The 24,830-nt window shown below is 38.3% G+C and overlaps 5 protein-coding genes and 1 non-coding gene across 17 annotated transcripts; 2 read left to right on the top strand and 4 right to left on the bottom strand.

Moving 5' to 3' along the window:
* Positions 1-917: 917 nt before the first annotated feature.
* LOC129795040 (PML-RARA-regulated adapter molecule 1-like) lies at positions 918-2,120 on the bottom strand. Its single transcript, XM_055836456.1, has one exon. The coding sequence runs from the start codon at positions 2,118-2,120 to the stop codon at positions 918-920; it is 1,203 nt and encodes a 400-aa protein (XP_055692431.1).
* A 5,269-nt stretch (positions 2,121-7,389) lies between these two features.
* Positions 7,390-10,111, top strand: LOC129797684 (serine/threonine-protein phosphatase Pgam5, mitochondrial). 8 transcript variants are annotated; one of them, XM_055840483.1, is made up of 6 exons: positions 7,390-7,540; positions 7,889-8,393; positions 8,469-8,648; positions 8,717-9,113; positions 9,178-9,321; positions 9,395-10,111. In XM_055840483.1, the coding sequence occupies exons 3-6, from the start codon at positions 8,470-8,472 to the stop codon at positions 9,533-9,535; spliced, it is 861 nt and encodes a 286-aa protein (XP_055696458.1). In that variant the 5' UTR covers positions 7,390-7,540; positions 7,889-8,393; position 8,469; the 3' UTR covers positions 9,536-10,111. The 8 variants fall into 8 exon arrangements, with proteins under 8 accessions (XP_055696458.1, XP_055696460.1, XP_055696464.1 ...); XM_055840485.1 differs by lacking the exon at positions 7,390-7,540 and adding an exon at positions 7,696-7,786; XM_055840489.1 differs by lacking the exon at positions 7,390-7,540 and having other exon boundaries at positions 8,218-8,325; positions 9,181-9,321.
* Positions 9,622-15,463, bottom strand: LOC129797720 (calmodulin-A). The gene is made up of 4 exons (XM_055840546.1): positions 14,673-15,463; positions 12,946-13,168; positions 10,704-11,051; positions 9,622-10,642 (listed from the first exon to the last, which is right to left on the bottom strand). The coding sequence occupies exons 1-4, from the start codon at positions 14,673-14,675 to the stop codon at positions 10,488-10,490; spliced, it is 729 nt and encodes a 242-aa protein (XP_055696521.1). The 5' UTR covers positions 14,676-15,463; the 3' UTR covers positions 9,622-10,487.
* A 93-nt stretch (positions 15,464-15,556) lies between these two features.
* Positions 15,557-16,885, bottom strand: LOC129797659 (vacuolar protein sorting-associated protein 37A). Its single transcript, XM_055840440.1, has 5 exons — positions 16,762-16,885; positions 16,511-16,703; positions 16,130-16,442; positions 15,908-16,059; positions 15,557-15,835 (listed from the first exon to the last, which is right to left on the bottom strand). The coding sequence occupies exons 1-5, from the start codon at positions 16,881-16,883 to the stop codon at positions 15,638-15,640; spliced, it is 978 nt and encodes a 325-aa protein (XP_055696415.1). The 5' UTR covers positions 16,884-16,885; the 3' UTR covers positions 15,557-15,637.
* A 1,157-nt stretch (positions 16,886-18,042) lies between these two features.
* LOC129797520 (BAG family molecular chaperone regulator 3) lies at positions 18,043-24,346 on the bottom strand. Of its 5 annotated transcripts, XM_055840179.1 has the most exons (10): positions 24,254-24,346; positions 23,510-23,636; positions 22,505-22,639; positions 22,220-22,395; positions 20,965-21,258; positions 20,586-20,836; positions 20,283-20,496; positions 19,495-19,740; positions 18,852-18,980; positions 18,043-18,788 (listed from the first exon to the last, which is right to left on the bottom strand). In XM_055840179.1, the coding sequence occupies exons 1-10, from the start codon at positions 24,319-24,321 to the stop codon at positions 18,566-18,568; spliced, it is 1,863 nt and encodes a 620-aa protein (XP_055696154.1). In that variant the 5' UTR covers positions 24,322-24,346; the 3' UTR covers positions 18,043-18,565. The 5 variants fall into 5 exon arrangements, with proteins under 5 accessions (XP_055696154.1, XP_055696156.1, XP_055696157.1 ...); XM_055840181.1 differs by lacking the exon at positions 19,495-19,740; XM_055840182.1 differs by lacking the exon at positions 20,965-21,258.
* Trnaq-cug (transfer RNA glutamine (anticodon CUG)) lies at positions 21,423-21,494 on the top strand. The gene has a single exon. It is a non-coding gene; the product is annotated as a tRNA-Gln (tRNA).
* Positions 24,347-24,830: the final 484 nt, after the last annotated feature.

The raw sequence follows: 24,830 nt of genomic DNA, 5'->3' as shown, positions 1-24,830 counted from the left end.
ACACAGAAAAAGTTAAAAAAAAAAAAAACTTTTGCAAGAATTAACATCTCACCTAATTTGCCATCCACCTCGATGTGGTTGTCCATAATACGAAATTTTGCATTGTATTAACCCTGAAATGCATCTTAATATTGTTACGGCGGGAGTTTTTGCCGTGGAAAGTCCTGGTGCAAACATTTGAGAAGAAAGTGCTGCTAGGAAAAAGACTTAAGATTTATTCTGTCCAAACTATCTCTGCAACTTTTATTTTCAGAGTTTCACGGTGTTACAGGATTTTTGGATGAGCCTCGTGCTCTTATTTCATTCTTCGGGGGTCTTATTAGGCTAGCTGGGGCTTCCTGCCCTAGGTGTGGTAGCGTTGTTCTGATGTTGTATAAAATTCACTTCGATCCTCGCTCTCTGGCGGCAGTTGTATTAAATTCACTTCGATCCTCGCTCTCTGGCGGTTGTTGTTCACTTAAATTCCTCGCTCTATGGCGGCAGTTGTTCACTTAAATTCTTCGCTCTATGGCGGTAGTTGATCACTTAAATTCCTCGCTCTATGGCGGCTGCTATTCACTAAAATTCCTCGCTCTATGGCGGCAGTTGTTCACTTAATTTCCTCGCTCTATGGCGGCTGCTATTCACTAAAATTCCTCGCTCTTCGGCGGTAGTTGAACACTCAAATTCCTCGCTCTATGGCGGCAGTTGATCACTTAAATTCCTCGCTCTCTAGATAGATTTAAAAAAGAAAGGATTTTAAAAATAAGTTTATTTCGCAATATTATAAAGAATTATCACCAGATGATAGTTTTGAAATAGAGATGCGAAAAATACAGAACAGTATTAGATTTCATTTTAAATTAAAAAAAAAAGAAATTGCTTGAGAAATTCATTAACAATAAATGAACAAAAAATTGAATGAAAAAGGACTATTTTCAGCATTTGTCCTTTGAGCGCTTGTTGGAAGTCGTTGTTTCTTCTTCATTTCCTCGTTTTCGAGAGGGTTGCTTCCTCTTTGGAGCTTCTCCCGTGGATGGTTGTGGTGGCTTCCTCTTTGGAGCTTCTCCGGATGTGGACGGTTGTGGTGCCTCGCTCTTTGGAGCTTCTCCCGTGGATGGTTGTGGTGGCTTCCTCTTTGGAGCTTCTCCCGTGGATGGTTGTGGTGGCTTCCTCTTTGAACTTTCTCCCGTGGATGGTTGTACTGGCTTCCTCTTTGGAGCTTCTCCCGTGGATGGTTGTGGTGCCTCGCTCTTTGGAGCTTCTCCCGTGGATGGTTGTGGTGCCTCGCTCGTTGGAGCTTCTCCCGTGGATGGTTGTACTGGCTTCTTCTTTGGAGCTTCCCCCGTGGATGGTTGTACTGGCTTCTTCTTTGGAGCTTCTCCGGATGTGGACGGTTGTGGTGGCTTCCTCTTTTGAGCTTCTCCGGATGTGGACGGTTGTGGTGCCTCGCTCTTTGGAGCTTCTCCCGTGGATGGTTGTGGTGCCTCGCTCGTTGGAGCTTCTCCCGTGGATGGTTGTAGTGGCTTCCTCTTTGGAGCTTCCCCCGTGGATGGTTGTACTGGCTTCTTCTTTGGAGCTTTTCCGGATGTGGACGGTTGTGGTGGCTTCCTCTTTGGAGCTTCTCCGGATGTGGACGGTTGGGACTTAATTTTCTGGGGTTTCTGGTTCTCCTCCTTAACGAAATCTTCTTCACAAACACTCTTCCCCGGGACAATATTCAGCTTCTTTCTCTTCCCCTTCTTCGGTATGCCCACCCATTCAGTCCGCTTCTCATCAAGCTTCTGCAGAAATGATGAATGAATTGCATTTGAAGTCTCATCATCAATGGGATTGTCAAGACGAAGCCGCTGAAGAATAGGCCGTGCATCCACCGGTACGATACCACATTTCCTAAACCCTGAGCGCAAATTTGCTGAAGAATTTGGAGATATCTTCTCCATCAAACTTTTCAGCAATGCAGGGAAGTGGTTTTTCTGCATGATTCCGGAATTCCCACTTGAAGCAGACTCTTTGAATTTGAGCAGCAATTCCCTCCATGCAATCTTGAGAGGCCCAAAAAACGCAACGTCCAGTGGCTGCGTGACGTGTGTGCTGTTGCTGGGCAAGCAAATGAGTTTGGCATCACACTTCTCCAGCATTGAGATGACCTCCAGAGTGACGTGTGTGCTCAGATTGTCACACAAAATGATTTTCTTCCCTTCCTTTCTTCTTAAGTCAGGAATAAGGATGCTCTCCACCCACTCTCGGAATACAGTTCCATCAAACCATCCACTGGGGCTGTTGCCGTATCGGCAGTGTGGCGGACCCCCTTGGCACCACGAGGACCACAACTGTGCCGATTTTTATACGACAAAAGGTGGTAAGAGGTCCCCGGATGCCGTGCCACACATCATAAGAGATATGGTCATTTTTGAGTTATTAATTGTCCTTTCCACATATTTTGTCCCCCTCTTGCAAATAATCTTCGACTTACCCGGGTCATCGGTAAGATTGGTTTCGTCGAAGTTGTATATATTTTCAGGGGGGACACCATCAAGCTCAATGGACATATTCTCAATGTATTCTTGTACGGTTGCAGCATTAACAGTCGCACGAGCCTTCTTGATGTTTGAAGTGAATCTCAAGCTGAGTTCCGGGTGTCTCTTCAGGAATCCATTCACCCAGTCCCTACCTGGAATAAAGAAGAAAAGAGATGAAAAATCTACCGAACGTCATGAAATATGGTGAAATTTCTCAGGGGACATCAAGGACTCAGTTTGAGATTTTCGTCAAATATCAAGAAGGCTCGTACGACTGTTAATGCCTCAATCTTACAAAAAATATATTGAGAATCTATCTATTGAGTTAGATGGAATCCGCCTTCAAAACATCTACAACTTCGACGAAAAAAAATCTTACCGATGACCCGGGTAAGTCGAAGATTATTTGCAAGAGGGGGACAAAATATGTAGAAAGGTCAATTAATAATTCGCGCTTAAACTGAGGTCCTTGTTTTTCCATGAGAAATTCTACCAACCAATCTCTACCTACACACTAAAAATAATTTTAGTTAATTTGCTGGTAAATTCACCGTAAATGTACATTTACGGGAAAATTTGTCTTTTTTAATCATAAAACCAGTAAATTTCCTAACAGTATAGTTAAATTAAATCATTTTCTTAGCCTTTTTTACGAAGTTGTTATAGTTAATTTTTTTTTAGTAAAAAAACCTAATTTTCTTAGTTTTTTAATCATTACGTAGAAATTTAGTAAAATTTAACGAAATTTTAGTCTTTTTGAACATAAATTTCTTGTAAACTGGAGAAAATAGTTTATTTTCACCGTAAAAATTACGAAATCTCCAGTTTTTTCTATGCAGAGTGCTTCAATTCTTCTAAGTTGTGTGTTGTCTTGTCATTTGCAATGAAGCCGCGATTGAGTGAAGACGTAAAGTTTTTCGCTCTCGCGATTTTTTTTGGAAAAAGCATAATTATGCTGATTACCAATAAATATGAAAAATGAACAATGAACATTAATGATGAAATGGAAGCCAATAGGCTTCAGAATGTAAATAGAATTAAATTATTTTAAGTAAAAGTGTAATTTAATTTTAGAAATTTTAATAAGAAATTCTGTTAAAAATAACAAAAATTTAATAAAATTTACGGAGACATCATAGAGAAATTAACCAATATTTCGTTAAAAAAACTAAAATATCTCGGTTTTCTCGTAGACTTCTGTTAAATTCATTTAACTAAAATGACTCGAGATTGCACCCGTCCAGGATGTAAGAAATGCAATTCAAAGCACAACACCTTGCTTCACGGATCATTCGAAAATGTTCCGCCAAATTCTACAAATTCAAATCCACCTCAAGAGACAACATCTCCAAATCCAAATCCTTCTCCTGTTTCAAAGGCACCTGCTCAACCTAATCCACCCAATCCAACAAATTCAAATTCACCAGTTGTTTCAGTGAGCACTGTTGCAATTGCATCAAATCAGCCCATTGAATCTTTCTGCTGAGTACTATTTTTGGATTTTTCTCATTTAAATTTCATCAATTGTAAGGATTTATCTGCGTAAACGTAAGTTGTTGAGAGAATTTAACTTTTTCTTTAGTAATAATTTATCCTTGTGAACTGAGGACATAGTAAATTGGCTACCGAACAAGTTTGGCCAGACCTATAGCCAGCGATAGTGTCATTCTTTTTTGTTTCCAACTTGTTCGCTGGAATTCGTATAAAGTAGAATCAACCATGGTTGAAAAGAATTTATTTCTCTGCTACGATTCCAATTAAAAGCCCATGTTTTTGCACGAAGGTCGACCATTATCGTGTAGTTTGGGAGAAAAATAAGAACTTCAAGGTAAAAGAACTTTGAGTTCATTAAAGAAAAATTGTTATCGACATTTGCGATACAATTCTTTATTTAAAATTAGCCAGCATTTTGTCTAATCCTCATTCGTCTAAGGACGTCACAATTTAAATATTTATATTTTATCATGAAGTGTTTTCAGTAGACAGTTACAATTGAGATGGGCGTTATTCAGGGTAAAGAACGTTGTACTCGTTGAACAAACACCTGTTCGTTGCAAGATTGTTAATCTTCTTGTGGGACTACGGATTTGAGAATTTAGTTAATCGTGCAAAATTGAACCACTTGTTATGAGTTGCATTCAGCCTAGTGTGATGGCGGTATTCGTTAGGCCGTAGTGCAGATATGGGATAAGATCTCACTCGGTCAGGAATGCTGTGTGTGATTTGTTTGGAACCGTAGGTATTTGATAGGCCGTAGTGCAGATATGAGATAAGATCTCGCTCGGTCAGAAATGCCTGCGTGTGCGTGTTTGTGACCGGCGGCATTTGATAGGCTGTAGTGTAGATATGAGATAAGATCTCACTCGGTCAGGAAGGTCTCCGCTGGTGGTGTGTTGTGGCTCGGGATGTCCGGTAGGCCGTAGTGTAGATATGAGATAAGATCTCACTCGGTCAGGGATGTCTCTGTGAGTGGTGTGTGCCGGACAGGTGATGTTCGGTAGTCTGTAGCGCAGATATGAGATAAGATCTCGCTCGGACAGGAATGTCTCCTTCACTCCCAACAATACAGTGGTTGGTCCAGAAGATCAGTGGCCAGGTGGAAAAAAAAGATCGCGTAGACTCCCTGGTAACTCAGGATGATTGCAATTGAACAGCGCCGTGTGGGCGGAAGACGAGATGAATGCGAAGTGCATGGATAAAGTTATCTCAATATCTACTCTCGAAGTTTAACGTGAATGATAAAATTTGTTTTGATGAAAATAAAATGACTTGAAAAGAAGAAGTCAAATAAATTTATAATGAAGCTGATTCGCTGGCGCTAAGAAATTAGGTCGGCCTTTATGCGAAGGCTTGATTTGGTGCAAAATCTTTAAAATTTTTTCTTGATTTCCATTTAATGGGATCATATCGTATTTTCTTTTCTATTCTCTCTCAACATACTCGTTTTTGTAGATAATATCCATTTGCTTTTAACGTAGAGTCACTATTTAGTTTATTTTTATATTAGGGGTTGAATCATTTTTTTTGTTGTTTTTTTGAGACCCGGGGGTGTGTGTTGGCTATTCCCAACGAGAGGCGCTACGAGCGCCTAGATGAGAAGAAAGATAAGAGCTCTTGGGCTCTTTCAGCGAAAACTCTTTCTCTTTTGGCAACCGCCAGCGACAGGAGAAGCATCTCCAGCCACACCGCTCCGGCCACCGTTGTACAAAAATCTTTTGGTGGCAAAAATAAATATTGGATTGCAACAAGTCTAACTTCAATTCCTCTTCATCCTCATCTCTATCTGATTCAAGCCATTCCTTCAACTCTCTGACTTGTTCCCTCAATTTCACTACTTCATCCTCTAAACCGAAAATTTTTAAATCTCTCTCCCCTATCTCAAAATGAATTTTTTCATCTATCTCCCCCTTCAATCCCTCTAGTTCCTTCTCCAACTCAACGAAATTGTCTCCAAATTCTATCAAAAGATCCTCCTTCATTTCTACTTCCTGTACCAATTCCTCATTTTCCTCTTCTAAACCCCTAATTTTTCCCTCTAAATCCAAAATATCCATCTCCTTTTCTATCAACCTCCCCTTCAAATCCTCATTTTCCCTCTTTAGTAATTCAAATTCCCTTCCTACCCTCTCCATCTCTTCCATACCTCTCACAATCTCCAGCTCCATTTCCATCTTCTTCATCTCCATTTCCTTCATATCTTGCTCGAGCTTTAAAATTCGTCCTTCCTTCTCTTCCAACTGCATCTTGAGTTTACGAATCTAAAATAAAAAAAAAAAAACAAATTTTAATTATTAAATATTATTACTCCACTAAATAACACAAATAACACAATTAAATACAATAATAATTCATTAAAAATGTATTTAAATTGGAGACTCACCAAATACTGCATATATCACATCTTTCACTAATTCACTTATGTTAATAGTTTTTTATAATTTTAAAGTCTTTTTCACGATTTTTTAGGAATTTTCACTCGCGAGAGCTCTTTAGATAAAAACGATTCGTTTCAGAGGTGAAAAAACAATGTTCAATATTTCATGGGTCACTTATAATTTTAGTTTAAAATTTTCTTTTAATATTTCATGGACAAAAAATATTTCTTCACTAATGAAATATTTTTTACACTTTTTCTACAATAAAATATTCATTTTTGTTCGCTAAATAAAAATTTTCACACAGAAAATTAATTTAAAATAAAATTCACCTTATTACAAATTTTAATTATTAAATATTATTACTCCACTAAATAACACAATTAAATACACTAATAATTCATTAAAAATATTTCTTCACTAATAAACCTTTTTTTTTCACTTTATCTACAAAAAAATTCATTTTTTTCAGTAAATAAAAATTTTCTCACAGAAAAATAATTTAAAATAAAATTCACCTTCTTATTCTTGGAAATCAAGCAACCCATTTTTTTGGTTTTTTCCGGATTATTCCTTTAGTCGTCCAGGCACACAACCACTCGTCTTGAAAGTTCGGGATACAGTCGTGATCGTGCAGTAGGACCGTCGTCAAAAAAAACTTCTCCGCGGTAAAACGGCTTCAAAATGAGGAATTTTGCCTTCGTAGTAGGACAATTGGTATCCTACCTTTCCAATTACTAATTGTCCCACTGCGAAGGCGAAATTCCTCATTCTGCAGCCGTTTTACCGCGGAGAACTTTTTTTGACGACGGTCCTACTGCACGATCACGACTGTATACTGATTCGGCATGCCCGAAGCACTTATATTTATAACGAAGTTCCAAGGTTTCCATGGCATGGCAACCACCGAAATTTTCGTTTTTTTTAGAACCTTCGAGAATTTTTTTAACTTGACTTGTCGGCCTTGTCGGTTTGTTTCCTTTAATTTCTCAAATTTTGCATTTATTTATTATTCAAAACACATGAAAATCTTAAAATAATGGAAAATTAGTGCAGAAGAGGAAATTTAGTGAACAATTTAAAGTTTTTCTGTGAAAAATTCAAATGTTGGTGATTAGTGTGAATAGCCGTGTAAAAATCAATGGAAAATGCTTGGAAAATATGGTTTGTAATGGTTTTTCCATGATAAAAGACCCCGAGAGGTTTCTTTTATTCCTCTTTTTGTCCCTATGCGTGTTGTCAAAAAATCCTGCGTCGCGGATTGGCGGAAAAACCGACGAAAAAAATGAAATTACCGTGAGTGAAAAGTGCATGAATTTTCCGGCATTTTTGCAGGGTTTTCAAGTAAAATGACTCCCAAAATGCCCAGAAAAGTGTAGTGGTTCAATTGCAAGTGAATTAAATCGTGCAGTGTGTGAAAATCCTGTGGAAAATGCATGGAAAAGTGTTTTGAGAACCTTCTAAGTCGGATGTTACGCAATGTTTTTGCTCATATTTTCCGGCATTTTTCAGTATTTTGCAGTGAAAGTGTAAGAAAACAGTGTTTGTGGAGTGGAAGAAGGACCTTTACAAGATTATTCTCAGCCCTGTGCAATTGGCAACTTCCGGAAAGGCCTGTTTGAAGCTAAAAACAAGCAGTAATTATGTAAGGTTCAGAAATAATTAACACGAGGATGGTCCAGGAATGTTTTGATTTTCCTGAATGTTTTGAATTTGATTTTCCTCATTTTCCTCTTGCACTTTTTTCCACTTCCACACATTTTCATACCACCTTGAATTTTTGGATTAAATTAGCGGTTAAAATACATTTTCCTTAATTTTTTCACATAAACGACTTCGGCCCATTTAGCCGACGATTTTGTCCAGTATCCAAAAAGTTTAGTGTGGTATTTTTTTCCGGGTAGCCTTTCTCACTTTTCACCAGTATTTTAGGAGTCTTTTGCAAAATCGTTAGTATCACGAGACTACATTATTCTCCAAGGACTTTGTCAAATCCCTGGTACCAATAAAATTAAAGGTATTGCCAAGTTTATTGGGAAATTCACAAATATGCAAATGTTGGGTTATGTTGTACTGAAAAGAATATCTTTAGAATGTCTGCCGGATCCTGGTCAAAGCTTCAGAAGATCTCAACGGTACTCTTTGGTGCCGTTGGTGGGGCTACTGCGTACTACTTCTACACACGGAAGCAAGAATCCAACACTGTGTTCAATTCCTGGACTACAAACTTTGAGGTTTCTCCGTGTGGAAAATGGGATTCCAATTGGGATCAGTAAGTTACAACAGATAGATAATCTATTCCAAAGAATTTCCCTAATTTTTAATTCCCATTTATTTCAGTCGTGAACCCACGTCAATTGTGAAGCCACTGAAGAAGGATGTGGATGCCACCGAGGAGAACAAGTATAATGAAAAATTAGAGAAAGCAACTCCAAAAGCCATTCGGCATTTAATTCTCATCCGTCACGGGCAGTACAACCAATCCGGAGAATCGGATAGTAAGCACTATCTCACGGAGATTGGAAGGAAACAGGCAGCATTCACGGGAGATCGTTTGAAGCTACTGCAAATAAACTGGGATAAGATGATCAAATCTACGCTCCTTCGTGCCCAGGAAACGGGCTCTATTATATCGACCTCACTGCCACAGGTCCCAGTGGAGAATTGCTCTCTTCTCGAGGAGGGTGCCCCCATTCCTCCAGAACCGCCAATTGGTCACTGGAAACCAGAGAAGCATGTGAGTGAGATGAAATCTATCAGTTTTCTGCGGGTCTTTCTAAATCTGAATATTTTCTCTGTAGCAGTTCTTCCAGGACGGCGCTAGAATTGAGGCTGCTTTCCGAAAGTATTTTCACAGGGCTTCTCCAGAGCAGACTAAGGATTCTTACACTCTTCTCGTTTGTCATGCCAATGTAATTAGATATTTTGTATGCCGAGCTCTTCAGGTGAGCAACAATTCTATTTTTTTTTCTTAAAGATTTATAAAATTTAATTTATATTTTAATTTTTTCTTTGCAGTTCCCACCTGAGGCTTGGCTTAGGATCTCCCTGAATCATGCTTCCGTCACCTGGATCTCCATTCTACCCTCTGGGCGTGTTCTTCTGCGCGGTCTTGGTGATTCTGGGCATATTCCACCCGAATACGTGACTTGCAGATAAGCACCCCATCATACTTTATGAACATATCTTTACAACAACCACAAAAGTCTCATTAAATTTGATGTAGAAAATGAGAATCTTGCGAATTTTGAAATGTACTTCTCTTTATTTTATAGACACACTGAAAGTTTACATTAACATTTTTTTCTTCATTCTTCAATAGTGTGTAAAGATAGTTTTGTTTTAAAATTTAATTTTAACATCAAAATATTCGAAAGTTTTAAATTTTTTTTTATCTTAAATTCTGTAATTCAAAGAGACAAAAACACCACGCGGTACAAAGTTTTGAAAGGAAGAACTTTGTGCCCCTTTTTAAAGTTTCTTTTTTTATACATTTAAAATTCGAGCGAGTCCACATGAAAGTGTCTCAATTTGCGCTATATTCTCATAAGTTACGATACAATAATCTTTTTTTTATATATTGATAAGATTTTTTTGATTTCATTTTATCTGTTTTTCTTTTTCTTTTAAACAATATTAGTGATGATAAGTATGATTTTTTTAATACGATTAAAATTGTCACACGCAAAAAGTTGTACGAGCAAAAAGGACGATAAAATGTTAATCTTCATTTTCCATTGTGATGCTTCCTTTTGGTAAAATATGTTGCACAACTGATATGTTGCTTGAATAAGTGCAAAAAGGTGGGTCAGTGTGGGTGGAGGGATCTCAAAAGTTACTCCTCACTCCATGTAGTAAGTAAGTAGGTACATGGAGGGCCTAACTGAAGGTTTATGTTGTGTATACGTAGTAGAACTTGATGCAGGATTTATGGAAGGGAGAGTTTGTTTGTAATTTATATGGATGGGGGAGGCAAAGGGTAGAATGGTGGACCGAGTGGAGTTTTGGGGATTAATTACGGTGGTTGATATATTAGAAAGTTGGTCAAGAAGGGCATCAGCTGCCAGAAGAGTGGGAATGATTGATAATCACTTTCTCTGTGTGACGCGACTTAGTGAATTGGAAGGGGGGTCGGTAGTGGTGATATGGCTTCGTCCTCCTCTTCATTGTCCTGCGAATCCTCGGGTTCACCCAGAGCGGACACGAATTCATAGAAATCTATGCGACCATCGCCATCAACATCCACCTCCTTGATCATATCTTCAACTGAGGAAATTTCCATTTTATTGTTCTCTTCGTGAATTATTAAAAATAAAAGTATACTCACTCTCGTCCTCATCAAGATCCTCGCCAAGGCACTGCAAAACGGCCCGCAAGTCACTAGCTGTGATGTAACCACGATTGTGTTTATCAAATACACGAAAGGCGTCCCGCAGCTCCCGTTCTTCTTGGTCAGCTGACGATTCCACCGCAGTGTCCGTCATGTTAGACATAATGTCGACGAATTCCTCAAAGCTCACATTCCCATCGCCATCCATATCGATTTCTTGGAGCATCTCCTTTAGCTCCTCGACGCGTGCAAATTGCCCCAGAGAACGCATAACACTCCCCAGCTCCTCTTTCGTGATACTCCCATCACCATCCTTGTCGAACAGGCGGAATGCCTCACGGAAGTCTATAAGGGGAGAGAGAGAGAGGGGGTGGGGGAGGAAGAAAGTAAATATTTACACTCTCAGCCTCTATATGATGAGCTTAAATCCTACGCCGACAACAAGACTTTAATTCACATAATTTTTTTTTCTTTCTTCCTTCATCTAATCCAGGGCGATTTATAAAGATAAATAGCGTAAAAAAAAGAACGACGACTGTCTGTGGAGCGTGAAGGAATTTTCTTAAACTCCACACAGCACGTACATAAAAGTTTCTTTTGCAAAAAAAGAAAAATCTCTAACGAGTTTTTCTAGATTTCATTTTAGTTTGAAAATTAAATTTCTACAAAATCTAATTTTGATTTCAGCGAGAATCCTTATTTTCTTTAACGGAAAGACTTGTTTGAGAACAAAGAGAATAAAATGGAGAAAGTAGTTTTAAATTTAATATTCAGAGAATGCTAGTTCCTTGTGCTATAATGGGTAGGAAGAACGTTACAAGAATATCCGAAAACTAAGAAAGAATAAAAAAATTAAATTTATTTTTTAATCGTGACAATATCTTTGCAAAAAAAGCACTCAAAACATTCATATTTTATTTGCCAAGAATATTTATTTTCCAGCTCCTTATAAATGTATTCGAAGTTTGAGCTTTAGAGAGCTATATGGAGAAAAAACACTACCTACTTCTTTGCAGTAAATATACACAGGAAAATTCTCCATTTTGCAAACACATCGAGGCACGATTTTCCATTTAAAAAAGGTATTGAGATATGGAGTTTGGAAAAATAACCAATTGCAAGCATCGGAAAAGTGAGTATTTTATAAATATTTATTACAACATTCCATGGGGATGAAATTTCTGCGGGAGGAGGATGTTTATTCACACAAATTTGCTTTCTTGTATGTGGCTTCTATGGGGTGTTAGAGAACCTCCTTAATCTTCCACCCGCGTTGTGGGGAGCATAAATTAAACTTCAGCATATTCATATTTTATTGAGAATTTAAATGTCTCGAAAGAAATTCGATCCTTATTTGGGGACAAGTGTATTTAAATATTAAATCAGATAACATCCTTCTGTAGCTTTAAGGAGGCTAAATAATTTATTGGTAACCGAATTACGTAGTGAAGTATCGTATTTCAGAAGTGTGGGATTTCTCAATGATGTGGTTGAATCAATAGAATTTAAGGAGTGTCCGATTCTGTATAGCTGGATTAATTAATTAATTAAATAAAATGTTGTAATTCTACTTAAACTATTTAATATTAATCGTTGATTTTTTTTGTTGACTTATAAAGCTTTTTATTTATTTAAGCAATGCACGGAAAACTCCCCTTTTCTTTCTACGTAAAGCTTAAATATTGATCTTTGAGAATTTTCACAAAATATTTGAAAAATGCGTTTTAAATATTTATTTAATATCAAAAGGAAGTTCCAGAACTTGATGAAAAAAAAAGAAGAAATCTTCACTCTGACAGAGATTTCTCTCACGACTACCCGCATCGCAAAATGGTAGCAGAGCACGTAGTAAAAAAAAACAGGCGAAGAATAAATTGAATTTTCTCGTGAAACATGAAATTTTGCATTGAATTTATGAATAGATACTGAAGGAGATAATTAGTGGGGAGGGAGATGGTGCCTTTTGTACGATGCGCGAGAGCCACTTTTCCGAGAGATTGTTCATTTACCACGGATAATATTCTCCCCTAGGATTTCTCATTTGATATTCCGTTTAATACAATATTTAGTGGATGGATTTGGTATTGTGTTGACATTAATTCTCATTATGTATCACCTCTTGGGTTTCCACCAGCATTGGTGGTGGCTTGGTTGGGTATGTGTGGAATAGGTTATTCTGAGCGTGTGCGGGGGGTGGGAGGGGGATGTTGTGTAATATTTAATGAAAAGGGTACTTTACCTCTCATTTGATTCTTGGAGATGAGGCGACGCTTGCCAGGCATTTCTGTGGTACGAGGGCGGCTGCCGAAGAATACGTTGCCTTCTGAATTTGGTGATGCACTCTGGGGTGGTTCGTCTGTTGATACATTCTGAGATCCACTCGGTGGTGATGACTGAGATTCGGGTGGTGGTTGCGGATTCTGAGGATCATCCCCATCGGGACGATCACTAGCTTGCCGTGTCTAGTTAATTTTAAAATCAATTGCAATTTATCAGCATCGTGAGATTATGATTTTATGGGGAAAGATCTTATTCTTATTCTTAAACATTTTTAACTTAAACTTGTTTAAGAATAAAAATTTATTTATCTTTGTGTTAGCATCTTTGCCTTGAATAATGATTTAAAAATTAATATTCTTATTATTTTTCTATTCTTGATTTATTATTCTAATAATTATGCTATGTATGTATGGTACAGTGTACACTATGGTTCACTAGAATGGCTGTCACGACTGAACCGCTTGACCGATTTTCAAAAATTTAGCAGATTTAGAAAGGGAACTGAATTACCTTTCCAACGATACTATATTCGTTAAAATCTGTGCACTAGCGGCCCTGATGCAAGAGATCAAAGTGAAAAATTGTGAAATGTTGAAAAAAGTATCTTCTACATAGGTTTACAAAAATGGCTGGCAAAAGTGAATGGGTTGACCGGTTTTTAAATATTTACCTGTTTTGGAAAGGTGAGAAATGTACCTTTTCAAAAACAAAGAACTTTTGAAAATCGGTTGACCACAGCCGGAGATATAGCCACTTGAAAACCTTCAAAAATACCCCATTTTTGCTTTCTCGGAAACTTTTTGAGGGTAGTGAATGCATTTAGAGAATTTATGAATTAAATTTGCAATAGAAAATAAATTCTTTGGACAAATTATTCCATACATATAGGTCTTCCAGAATATTATTATAGACCAAAAATTGCTAAAACTTTCTGGGCAAATCTGGGTTAATTGAATATCTTGATTATATAGTCATCACTGTGTTAATAGGAAAATCTGTTAATAATTGATTTTCGATTAAGCTTTATAATAACTTTCAAATCTCTCCAAAATTTGTAGATATAGGTACATAATTTAAACTAAGAATTTTAAATTTCATGCAAAACTTTCTTCAATGAAAATAGAGCGAACAATGAAAATTTGAATTTAGTTTTAAAGAGAAAAGATAGAGCTATATATATTGTGTGTAGGAGGAGGTGGCATGGGAGAGGTAGCACCACACAGAGGGTAAGTGGAGTCAAATCCGATGGGTAAATAGATGGACGTGGGATGGCAAGAAGTCAAGAAGTGAAAAAAAAGAAGAAGCACCAAAGAATGTGAAAAAGAATCCCAAAATTATTGACACAAAGACTCGCCGTAAATTTGCATGAAAATCTCTCGAGAGACTTTCGGGTGGTTGGGCGTGGAAAGTGGCGAAGAAATGTGTGAGTGGATGGGGGGGGGGGGGTGACTTTTAGGTGGGTGGGAAATTGATGGTGTGATGCTGTAATTTCACCACGATATATAGGAGAAAACGAGATGTGAACGCAAATGGGTGAGGTTTTATGTTGTGAATCTCTCGGTGCCATCTCTGGCTGCGCCGAAAAAAAAAATCGCAATTCAGCACACAAAGACTATGGCTCTATTTGGGGTGATGTTGCAAAATGCTGGCTGTGTGGGTGGGTGTGGGGTTGCGGGATTTTCTCACCATGATCAATTGACGTATTTCCTTGGCAAATGACGATGCAGTGAGGAAATTGTTCACCGCCGAAAATATTTTTCCGTCCAACGTGACGACTGATGGTGTGTTGTGGGTTACCGACAAATTTGGGAGGAAAAAGTTGCAACAGAGTCTGCCCTGACGACGTTGAGACGCAACTGGGGCACCTTCACACTAGCATCCAAGAGATTTGCTTGATTTTCCAATTCACCCAAAAATTTTCCTCTGCACTGGTGCTACTGAGACATGGAAAATTCCCGTAGGAACTCACGGAAAATTCTTCGTATTCCAAAATGGAGCTATCACACCACACTATTTTCTCTCGGACGAGATGGAATTTTCACTGCACAACATTCACGACGATCCACCGTTGACTGATGCTGAGAAGGGAGATTTTTATAATTTAGGGGGAGCAGCTCTCGATAGCAATCCAGGAGGGATTTATCTGGTTAAATTCTTTTCCAATTATTCTGCACATCACAGAACACCAATAATTAAAATTAATTTTAAGGTCTTGCAGACTTAATTTTTACCCCTGATTTTCTTTGAAAAAATTCTCAAAATTGCCTTCTCAATGAATAACACGTAGAATTTTAGCAAATGAACACAATTTTCAACCAGATAATCACCTCTTCTTTGGGGAATCCTTTTTGCGAGAGGAATCGCACAAAGTGTTTATATGGGAGTTGGCATGCGCTCTGTTGTACCACCCAAAATTCCCCGCCTTCCACAACACCCAAACACTCACTGAAAGCTCCCCAATTTGTCCATCTCCATAATACCTGTCGAAGATATCCTCGACACACCGACACCTCTGCAATCAATCTATCGACCTTCAGGTGTTGAATTATGATTTTTAATGAAATGTGAAATTTCTTATCACTCACGCGCTGGGGCAGAAAATTTATTTCTCCTCATCCATAAAAAACAACAAATTTCCCCATGGGAGCATTTCAGTGCAGAGAATGCTTCTCGAGGGAATCCAGTTGACTCGTCAAGCGTTCCTCTTTTGCTTTTCGCATTGCACTCAATTTTTTTGCTGCCATGAACGTGTTGAGAAAAGATTGCACATCAATCTTTCCCGCAAGGAATTCCTCTGCACACGTCTCACACTCTGAATCGGAGATGGATGCTGCAATTTGAAGGAGTTCCTGTGGAATATTAAATATATTTGCAGCGTTAAAAAAGAGATTTTTTCTCAATAAATCCTCATTTTTTTTTACCTTTATATGCTGTGGAGAGAATTCTTCGGCTTTCTTCTTCTGTAAAGCACAAAGCATTTCATATTTATCACCCAAATCACGAAATTCAATGCTTCTTCTATTCACTTCCTCGCGCAGTGTTGTCATCCTCTCCTCTTGAGCCATATTAGCTTCTAATTTTACACACAACAATATATTTTATTAAATTTATCCACAATTACTTATTGTTAAAGAAAAACTTACTGGCAATGCTTTCAATGTCTTGCAAAAGAACGTCGAGGTCAGTTCTCAAGTTCTTAACAGCTCCCAGTTCAGCAACAAAATCATCGAGAAATTCAGGATCTGTATCCAGTTCCTTGAGCTCCTCAATTGTGAGGCTCCGCAATTCGGGAATTAATCCTTCACCACTTTGGGGAGGATGTGGAATGTCGATTTGAGGGGCTTCATTGCCTGATCTATTCATCATTTCGCCCACACCAAACAGCTGTGGTGGGAATTTTTCCATCTCCCTAATTATAGCTTGTACGATCCTTCCTAAATCCGAATGGGCTGTAAACTGGAATGAAATCCCAAAAAGAGAAGCAAATGAAATTTGACCTTCTCCCCCTTTGACTCTGTTCTTACATTAAGCAATCCCGGAGCTCCATTGACTTCTCCTGTTGGTCCAAATACCCACGGATGTTCCACAGATGGGGAGATGACCACCTTGGGCTTCTCATTGGGAAATGATGGACCCAGGAATACGGTAATCACGAAAGGACGTCCATCAGATTCAAAGCCCACCGTGTACTCTTCACATTCAATCACCTCCTGAACACTGTGGAAGAGATAATTCTGTAAAATTCCACTGGATTTTGCCCCCAAAGGTACTTTACTTGTCATTGAAGATTTTTAGAGTGTCTATTTGCCTCCTGCGCGTATCCTTATCACTTTTAAAATTACGTTGAATCATTTTTCTTTTGTTTACATTTTTTTTGGCTCCGGACCTGAAAATCATAAAAAGAAGAAGAAGTTTACATTTTTTGACAGCTGCTCGCTCATTCCCATGAAGTCAGCTGCACGAGAAGCGAGCGCGCGAAATTCAAAAAAAGAAAAATATCTTCGTCTCACTCTGCGCACTCTGCGTTTTGTGGCGGTGTGAGTGTGGAACGTGTGGAATTTACCACTACATGCGCATGTTGTGTGGAAAAACATTTTTAAAAATTAATTTTCCATGAAAAAACTCATTTTTGGGGCTCCAGAAGTTGGCGGGGGGGCTCAAGAAGGCCCAAAGTTCGTCCAGTAAAAATTTGGGGGCGCAACTCGCCGGATTTTTTTGTGGAATTTGCACGACTTTTTCTGGCGCGGATTTTGAGAGTTTTGCGCCGACGATGCCAATCGACGCGGCGACGCTTCCTGGTCACAAAAAACGTAATTTCGCTGGGAAATTCTGCGGAAAACGCGAGAAAATTGCGAAAAACTAATTGTGGGAGGGAGACAGTATCAGTGACATGCAATCTCATTTTCTCTTCAACAGACTATAAACAGCGCCATACAATGTCCGGTCCAAATAATAAAATTTGAACTTTAACGAACTTTTGTTTTTGTTTTTCCAAAAATGCTATTTTCCTTGTTTTTCCGTCAATTTTTTGGCGTAAAACGCATTTTTGGAGATCTTGGAGAACTTCTGGTAGCTCCGGAGCTCTCGGGGAGCCTCTCTGTGCGGAATTTGGGTCTCGCGCAATTTTTGACGGTTGGGTTACAAATTTGAAATTTTTGACGGTTGGGGATTTTACACGCACTTTTTTTCCCGGAAATGGATTTTCGTGACTTTTGGAATTTTTGATGCCAAAAATTCAAGTGTTTTCCTGGTCACAAAAAACGTAATTTCGCTGGGAAATTCGGCGGAAAACGCGAGAAAATTGCGAAAAACTGAATGTGTGAGGGAGACAAATAGCGGTGAAAGGCATCCGTCTCATTTTCTCTTCAACAAAATGTACCAAAAAGGGCGCCAAATTCAAAAATTCGCAAAAAAAAAACATGAAAATTATATGGGGGCGCTACGAAGGGGGGCTCTGGGGAGAAAATGAATATCGTTGGTGAAAACCGCCTGGTATCAGCAGACTCTGTACCAAATTTCATCATGATCGGACCAACAATTGGCCAATAAAAGACAATTTTTGAGACTCATCTACGAATTTTTATTAACATCATTTACACAGAGACATTTTATTTTTGTTAAAATGTGTTAAAGGTACTCCAACACTCACTGGATGAGGGCAGGAATTGCCCTCTCAAGATTCATTTAATCGGCATGCAATGGGAAATACAGAAATTTTCTCTACGCGGAAAAACCATCGATAAAATGCGCTAAGAAACCCAAACTAGTCTAATGGACAAAAAGTTTTTTCTTTTAGATCAAGAATCTAAAATTGTAGACACATCGAGACGCTTAAACAAACAGACATCCAAATTTACCACCTTCAACCTCCCAAAAATGGACATACACCACACACATCAACCCCTCCAACAAACATTTTTGCGGACGGTCCACTGAAATGGCTCGGGATTTGCACTCTCTCGCTCTTTTTCTTTCTTTTTTAAATCTTTAAAAGGATTCCGGAGGATTAGAGTGTTGCTTGCACCATGTGCTGTGAGGGACTAGAAAAGTGCTTTATCCCCATGCGATGGGGATGAGTTTCAGTTGCAGATCACGGAGGCACCAGCGGGGATGCCCTTAGTTAACTGATTGTAGATGCTACCTTTGGCTAAACTCTGCCGCGGACCCTTGCATAGCTCAGAGTTCGCTCCCTTTGGCACATACGATCGTTCTGAACGATTTTTCGGATCACTCCCTTTAGCTAACTGCTTCCTACCAACTGCCAAGTCAGGATTGGCGCCATTCCATGTCACATAATCCACCCTAAAAGACACATTCGCATTAAAAGAAAATCGCTTAAAAGCAAAATTAATTTTGAAAACTTACAGAAGAAGTTCATCATTGGGACCTTTTGACAATGCCGAATTGGGTCCTGCAGTAGACGTGCGTGGTGTAACGGATTTAAAATCGGATTTCTTTGCTACAGCCTCGGGATCCTCATGCGTGTCTGCAGCTCTGAAAAAGTCGACCCCCCGAAAGGATTCATTAGAAATCAATGAAAAAGCAAGAGCATCATGACCACAAACACGAGAATTTTAAGAGAGAACCACATCAGGAAAAACCAATAAATCTCTAGAATATCACTATAAAAAAATGTGTGTTAGTTCCATTTCTTGATAGCTTCAACAAGCGTGTCATTAATCATCCAATTGAAGGAGGAGATATGGGTGAAAGAAGAAAATATGAATAGAAAGAGAGTGAAAGTGTCGCCAAGAAAAAAAAATGAAAAAATGCTGCTATATTTACAAACTAGAGCAAGCCGGAAGGATGCTTTTCTTTCGGGAGCAAATTGTACTTCCCGTCATCATCCTTGCTGCTTGCTCAATCAACAACTAGAGCATACCACACACACACACGCAGTAAGGAACACTGAACGAGAATAATGCAAAAAGTTTATCAGGAGAAGCAACACACTCTGATGGATTTCTCAATGAATGGATTTTGTGAATTTTTTCTTGAATATAAATACTTTGTATGGTCATTCTTGGCCTTCGCCCTCGCCTGGCGCTTCCTCACGCCATCCAGGGCGATGCCGGTGTCCTCAGCGGTCAGGACATCGTCGCTGGACACCTCCTTGGTGGACGGTGAGGCAGTCGATGAGGATGATGGTGCCGTTGGTGCATCAACAACACTCTCACACTCTTGCTCTTGTGCAACACTTATTTTATTGCTTATCTCGCCCTGTCTCTTGGCCGACGATGTGCTGCTGCTTCGGCTGTATACACAATTTTTAACATAATTTGAACATCATCAACACAATTTTCTTCTGTTGTTCATTGAACAAAAAAAATGAAACCATGTATCTTTCACCTTTTGAACTAAATTTTGGGAAAAAAACTTCAAATAAAAAAAAATGAATCGTATGTAGAAGAATTTTCAAAGAGATTTTGTGAAAGACGCATTCAGTTTCTTTAATTGATGTAAAAGAGAATGATGGTGGTGTGTGTAGAAATGAAATTATAAATGAAATAATATGAATGAAAACATCCCCACAAATTCTTCCATTATTTATCTTGAAGAATACTTTATAAGGATAGAAAGAGAGTGAAAGAATAACGTTTTACAGAAAGAAAATCATGCAAATTTTGTGTGTGTGCCACAAAGCATAAATAAGAGAGAAATGTCCCAAAAAACACGGAACTTGTGTCCTCAACCAAAGAGAAAGATTTATATAGAAAAGTATTTTGAAATATTTCATTAAAAGAAAAGCAAATAAAAGGTTTTAAATTGTAAAAAAAACTTCCCTAATTATCTTACCTCGGTGCTGAATGTCCAGCAGCAGGTGTTTCATTGGCATTCTTTTCGACTTTCTTTGGAGCACTTTCAACCACTAATGCTGCCTTGTCATCCTCCTGAGTGACAATGTTAAGTATTGCAAGTGCCTTGTCTTCCGAATAATCAACACTCTCCAATGCCATGGAGATTATCTTCTCCGGAATGTCTTTGTACTGCGACTGCAGGCGCAATTTTACTGCAAATACCACGAGAATACGGTCAACGGGGTGAAGTTTAATAAAAAAAAATGCTTTTATGTACTTTAAAATTCCACGCGATACCCACATTTATTCTTTTCATCCGTCGTCTTGACCTTCGGCGGTGGCTGCGGGGGCGTCGCCCGATCGATTCTGTTCTTGATCTCATTCTTCGCCTCATCCTTCTTGCGCATCGACACTTTGGGTATTGTGGTGTCTTTCTTCTCATACCCCATTGCGGTCAATTCTTCCGATGCTTTCTGCACGTGATTGTCTGCATTTGCCAGTACATCCAGCAACAGTGTCTCCTCGGCTTTCGGGAAAATACTTTTCAGGTATCTAAAAGGGGGAATCAGTTTTTTTTTCTTAATTCTTTATCTTAATTTTGTCAAAAATTAAATTAAACAAAATTAAATAAAACTAAATGATAAATAAAAAGAGACAATGTTTCATCTAAAATTGAGCACCTAAGCTTCATTTTTGGCGAAGAATGTGGCTTTGGGGAGCTGCGGAAATTCTCTCCAAAGCGTGGAGATCCATAGCTGCCACTGGCGCAGCTTCCGGGTCTCCAAATTGGACTGCCAGTCCTCGAAAAATCCCTGTTTAGCGGTGGTGTCATCTGAAAAATTGCCGTACATCCCAGAGCTGTATTGTGGAAGTGGCGATTTGTCGGTGGTGGCGTTGAGTATGGACCAGGAGTTGTTATTGGATGCTTCTCCACCTGCAGTGCGCTTATTACAACTGCCTCTCGGTTGTAATACCTTCCCAGCGGAATTTTTTTTCGCAGTAAAGTATGTTTTTATCCAAAATGCAGCGTGCATTGAATCAGAGTTGATAACAAGTTAGAGTTGTGATAAAAATGCAAAAAGATTGAGGAAAAAATGAGCAAAATTCTGCCGTATCAATTAACCATTTGCGTCATCGTGGTTCCATGGTGTAATGGTTAGCACTCTGGACTCTGAATCCAGCGATCCGAGTTCAAATCTCGGTGGAACCTTCGCTTTTTGTTTCTTTTTCGATTTTCTTACCCTTATTGCCCTTATTAATCTATTGAACTATCTACGGGGTAGATTCTGATAAAAATCTTTTCTTTTCTTTTCTTACAATTCATCAGTTATATAAATTTTTGGCATTCCGGGAAAAATTTTATAGGATTTTGAAATTTTGTTTTTAACTTTAATCGTATTTTTGAAGGAAAATTACTTTTCCAGGCTTCTTCAGAGATCTTTCTGACAATTTTCCTGAACAACAAATTCTTTGTTTTTCTTTTCTAGAACGACAATAGAACGACTTAAAAACACTCATCCGTCAAAATCTTACAGAAACTTTTCAGTTGTTAGAAAAGAAAAGAAAAGATTTTATCAGAATCTACCCCTATCTAACTTCTTAACTATTTCATCGTTCTTTTGATGAATTTTTCATTCTACAGAAAATGAGTGAATAATTTTCATTTTTTTTACACAAGATAAAAGTTCAGGAAAAGTTTGAATTTTTACTTCAGTATCTTAGAAAAAAAAGAGAGGAAGAAGTAGGGAAGAAAATTTGCTATAAGAACTTTGCTTTATCTCCTGAGGAAACACGATACTTTGAGCTTTTCCAAAGTCAATGTCTAACTTTATTAGCTCTTAAAGCAAATGATTTTTTTTGTGATTGTAATAAATTGCCTGCAAATTGCCTACGAAACTCCTATTTTCTATCACAGAGATCAAAAGGTTTACTCACTTTTTCAAAAGAAGCCGGATGTGGGTGTCACTGACGGTTGGGAACATTGTATTAATTTTCGCCACAGATGCCTCCGTTTCTGCTGCAGTGTTGGTAAAGGATGTCTCTTGGATGTTATTGCGACTGAAGTGGGCATTGGTACGGGGGGTAGGTGGACGTGTTACTGGAGACATCTCCTATGCAAACAATAGATTTATTAATATTCACGAAATGAAAAGACTTTGCAAAATGCATGGAAACAGAAAAGAAAGGAAAAGAGAGAGAGAGAAAGAGAGGGTAACTCACCATTTGCTGGAGTTTAGCAGCTAGAAGGGGGCTAGCGGAGTGACTTATCACCCCGGACATGGGCCCCTGGAAAGCAGGCTGCACTGCGGGATAATTGTTTGCAGGGTATACATGGTAGGGAGATCCATGCAATGGCTACATTTAACAGAGGAGAAAGAGATTACACGAATTATGAGGTAATGGTAGATTGCAATTTTGCCAGCGATTCTAAAGGATGTCTCTTGAGAATTTTATTTAGAAACTATTTCAGCACATTTGGAACATTTATTTATTGTTTCAACTAATAAGATAGAATGCTGTTTTTGTCACCAATTTTAGTTTTTATTCTGCTTTCTTTAACCAGTTATTTGATTAATTTTACAAATTAGATCATTTAGCATAAAATCAAGGCCATCAATTCCATATAGACGACAGTAAAATAAAATCAATAAAATAATGTTTTACAAATTACATTAAATCTCCAAATGTTTTTCCAATTATTTTCATCCTTATAAAGACTTTTCTTGTCTTAATGATGGACAAAATTTCTTTTGGGGAAAACTTTTAAGCTCCACAAAAGCAAAAAGAAAGCAATGAAAACTTTGTGTCCTTGTAAAGCTACTCCTAAAAAATTCATGGGAAAATTTGATGCTGGAGTTCCTTTTTAAAGTTTAACGAGTTGAATTGCGCATCTCTGCGGCCCCCATTTGTCTCCCATTTTCCATATAAGCTTCATTTGGGGGCGACGCGAGTTTTGTTAACTTTTATCGGTACGTAGTGATTTTTTTTTCATTTCCTGTGGCTATTGCCAGAAAAGAACCACAAAATTGTCACCCACATTATTGATTTTGGCTTTTTCCCATTTTAAATACGCGGAAAAGACAAACAAAGGTGGAAATTTAAGGGCTTCTGCGGGAATTATAGATTAAATAGGAGAGAAATATTAGCTTTTTAAGAGGATATTTTTTTTTGTTACACACTCTGTACAAATTAGGAAGGATAGCCTGGGGATTACATAATCCATACCTGCATTGGTATTGATTCGGTGGAATTTCCGTAATTGGTGCCGCCGGTGCCAGTGGACACAGATTGCCGGTGCTTAATCCGGGGATCGTCGAAAGTGGTGGTTTTTGTGATGTAGTTGATGTAGAAACTGCACAAAGGGAAGAAAGAGCACGATTAATTCACACACAGCACTATTACCAGGGACACAAATTTAGGCCACTGCTAGCGGAGCAACCAGGAAGTGCTCTGCAGAGGTGCGAAGCTACAAATGATTCGTTTTCCCGTCTCGGTGCGCATATAACCTTGAAACACGGAGGATGCAGTTGCCGCCAGATCGATTTTTCATCCCCCACTTGAGCTCCCCATACCACACACCACCCCCTGGGCGCAGGAGTCGACGTAAGAGCTCCACATTCCCTCACACTCTCTTGTGGAGGAGGAGGTTATCGATCCAATTTAGCGCGCATTCCGTGCTTATTAATATCTCGCCCTAATTCCACATTTTTACTTCCGGAAGTTAATTTTATGACATGACCACCAATCCCTTTTGCTCCTGGACTTCCTTTACTGGCGATGAAGCAGTTCTTTTCCAGGATTTTAAGTGAATTCTGCGTAAAAAAAACTCGAGAAGCGCCACAAGTGACACGATGTAAACAAACTCTTTGCGAGTATTTTTCACAGCAATAGCATTTTCGCACTCGACGCATAATGGTACTTCCTGGTAGATGGTTCACTAAGGAAGGAATTTATGTTAAATTTACTCACTATAGCCCCGTGTTTGGGTCATATTTCTCATCCCAACCAGGAGGTAGTTTATTTTCCTCGACGTCCATTGCAATGTCAAAAAAAAACTCTACTATAATCACCCCAACAACGAGCACATCTGCAGTCTTTGATATGAGATATTTTGCTGAAAATTCTCGGAAATTCCAGTGGAGAATAAAAAAAAATGATTTTAATTAATCATTTTTTTTATAGATTTTATAAAAATTAATTGAAAATCTATCAAGTCCCAAAAAATCATTAGATTTTTTTTCCATAGAAAACATATTAAAAAGAAATGCAAAAATATAATTTTTTATTATCTTCCAAGTCCTTATTTCTTTTTGAAAAACACCGGCATACAGATGTTTGCCAGGAAAATCCCACATTTAAGAAAAGCCAGATGTTTGCAAGCAATTTAAATATTGCAAAGGAAGGCTAAAGTTTTGAAAAAAACCCCTCAAACTCCTTTTTTCTTTTTTTTTTTTTTATTTTTTTTTTATTTTAAAGCTTTACGGCCCCAGCCTTTTCAAGCCACAAGGCCTCCTTTTTTCTTCGAAGGTTTTATCTTTTTGAAAAC

Source organism: Lutzomyia longipalpis, chromosome 1 (genome assembly GCF_024334085.1).
Source record: "Lutzomyia longipalpis isolate SR_M1_2022 chromosome 1, ASM2433408v1".
Classification (NCBI taxonomy): domain Eukaryota; kingdom Metazoa; phylum Arthropoda; class Insecta; order Diptera; family Psychodidae; genus Lutzomyia; species Lutzomyia longipalpis.
The sequence above is the reverse complement of the archived record's forward strand: the minus strand, read 5'-3'. Positions and strand labels throughout refer to the sequence as shown.

Bases quoted from the DNA above. Each gene is read 5' to 3' on its own strand.
- LOC129795040 (XM_055836456.1), bottom strand. From the start codon at position 2,120: ATGCTGGAGAAGTGTGATGCCAAACTCATTTGCTTGCCCAGCAACAGC.
- LOC129797684 (XM_055840483.1), top strand. From the start codon at position 8,470: ATGTCTGCCGGATCCTGGTCAAAGCTTCAGAAGATCTCAACGGTACTC. The intron at 8,649-8,716 runs GTAAGTTACAAC...CATTTATTTCAG, and splicing joins TGGGATTCCAATTGGGATCA to TCGTGAACCCACGTCAATTG. The intron at 9,322-9,394 runs GTGAGCAACAAT...TTTTCTTTGCAG, and splicing joins TTGTATGCCGAGCTCTTCAG to TTCCCACCTGAGGCTTGGCT.
- LOC129797720 (XM_055840546.1), bottom strand. The intron at 11,052-12,945 runs GTAAAGTACCCT...CTCCCCTTATAG, and splicing joins CTCCAAGAATCAAATGAGAG to ACTTCCGTGAGGCATTCCGC. The intron at 10,643-10,703 runs GTGAGTATACTT...AAATTTCCTCAG, and splicing joins GGATCTTGATGAGGACGAGA to TTGAAGATATGATCAAGGAG.
- LOC129797659 (XM_055840440.1), bottom strand. From the start codon at position 16,883: ATGATTTTCAGGTCCGGAGCCAAAAAAAATGTAAACAAAAGAAAAATG. The intron at 16,704-16,761 runs GTAAAGTACCTT...TCTCTTCCACAG, and splicing joins CTAAAAATCTTCAATGACAA to TGTTCAGGAGGTGATTGAAT. The intron at 15,836-15,907 runs GTAAAAAAAAAT...AATATTCCACAG, and splicing joins TCTCTCCACAGCATATAAAG to GAACTCCTTCAAATTGCAGC.
- LOC129797520 (XM_055840179.1), bottom strand. From the start codon at position 24,321: ATGGACGTCGAGGAAAATAAACTACCTCCTGGTTGGGATGAGAAATAT. The intron at 23,637-24,253 runs GTGAGTAAATTT...CCCTTTGTGCAG, and splicing joins GACCCAAACACGGGGCTATA to TTTCTACATCAACTACATCA. The intron at 20,837-20,964 runs GTGCTCAATTTT...TCCCCCTTTTAG, and splicing joins TCGCCAAAAATGAAGCTTAG to ATACCTGAAAAGTATTTTCC.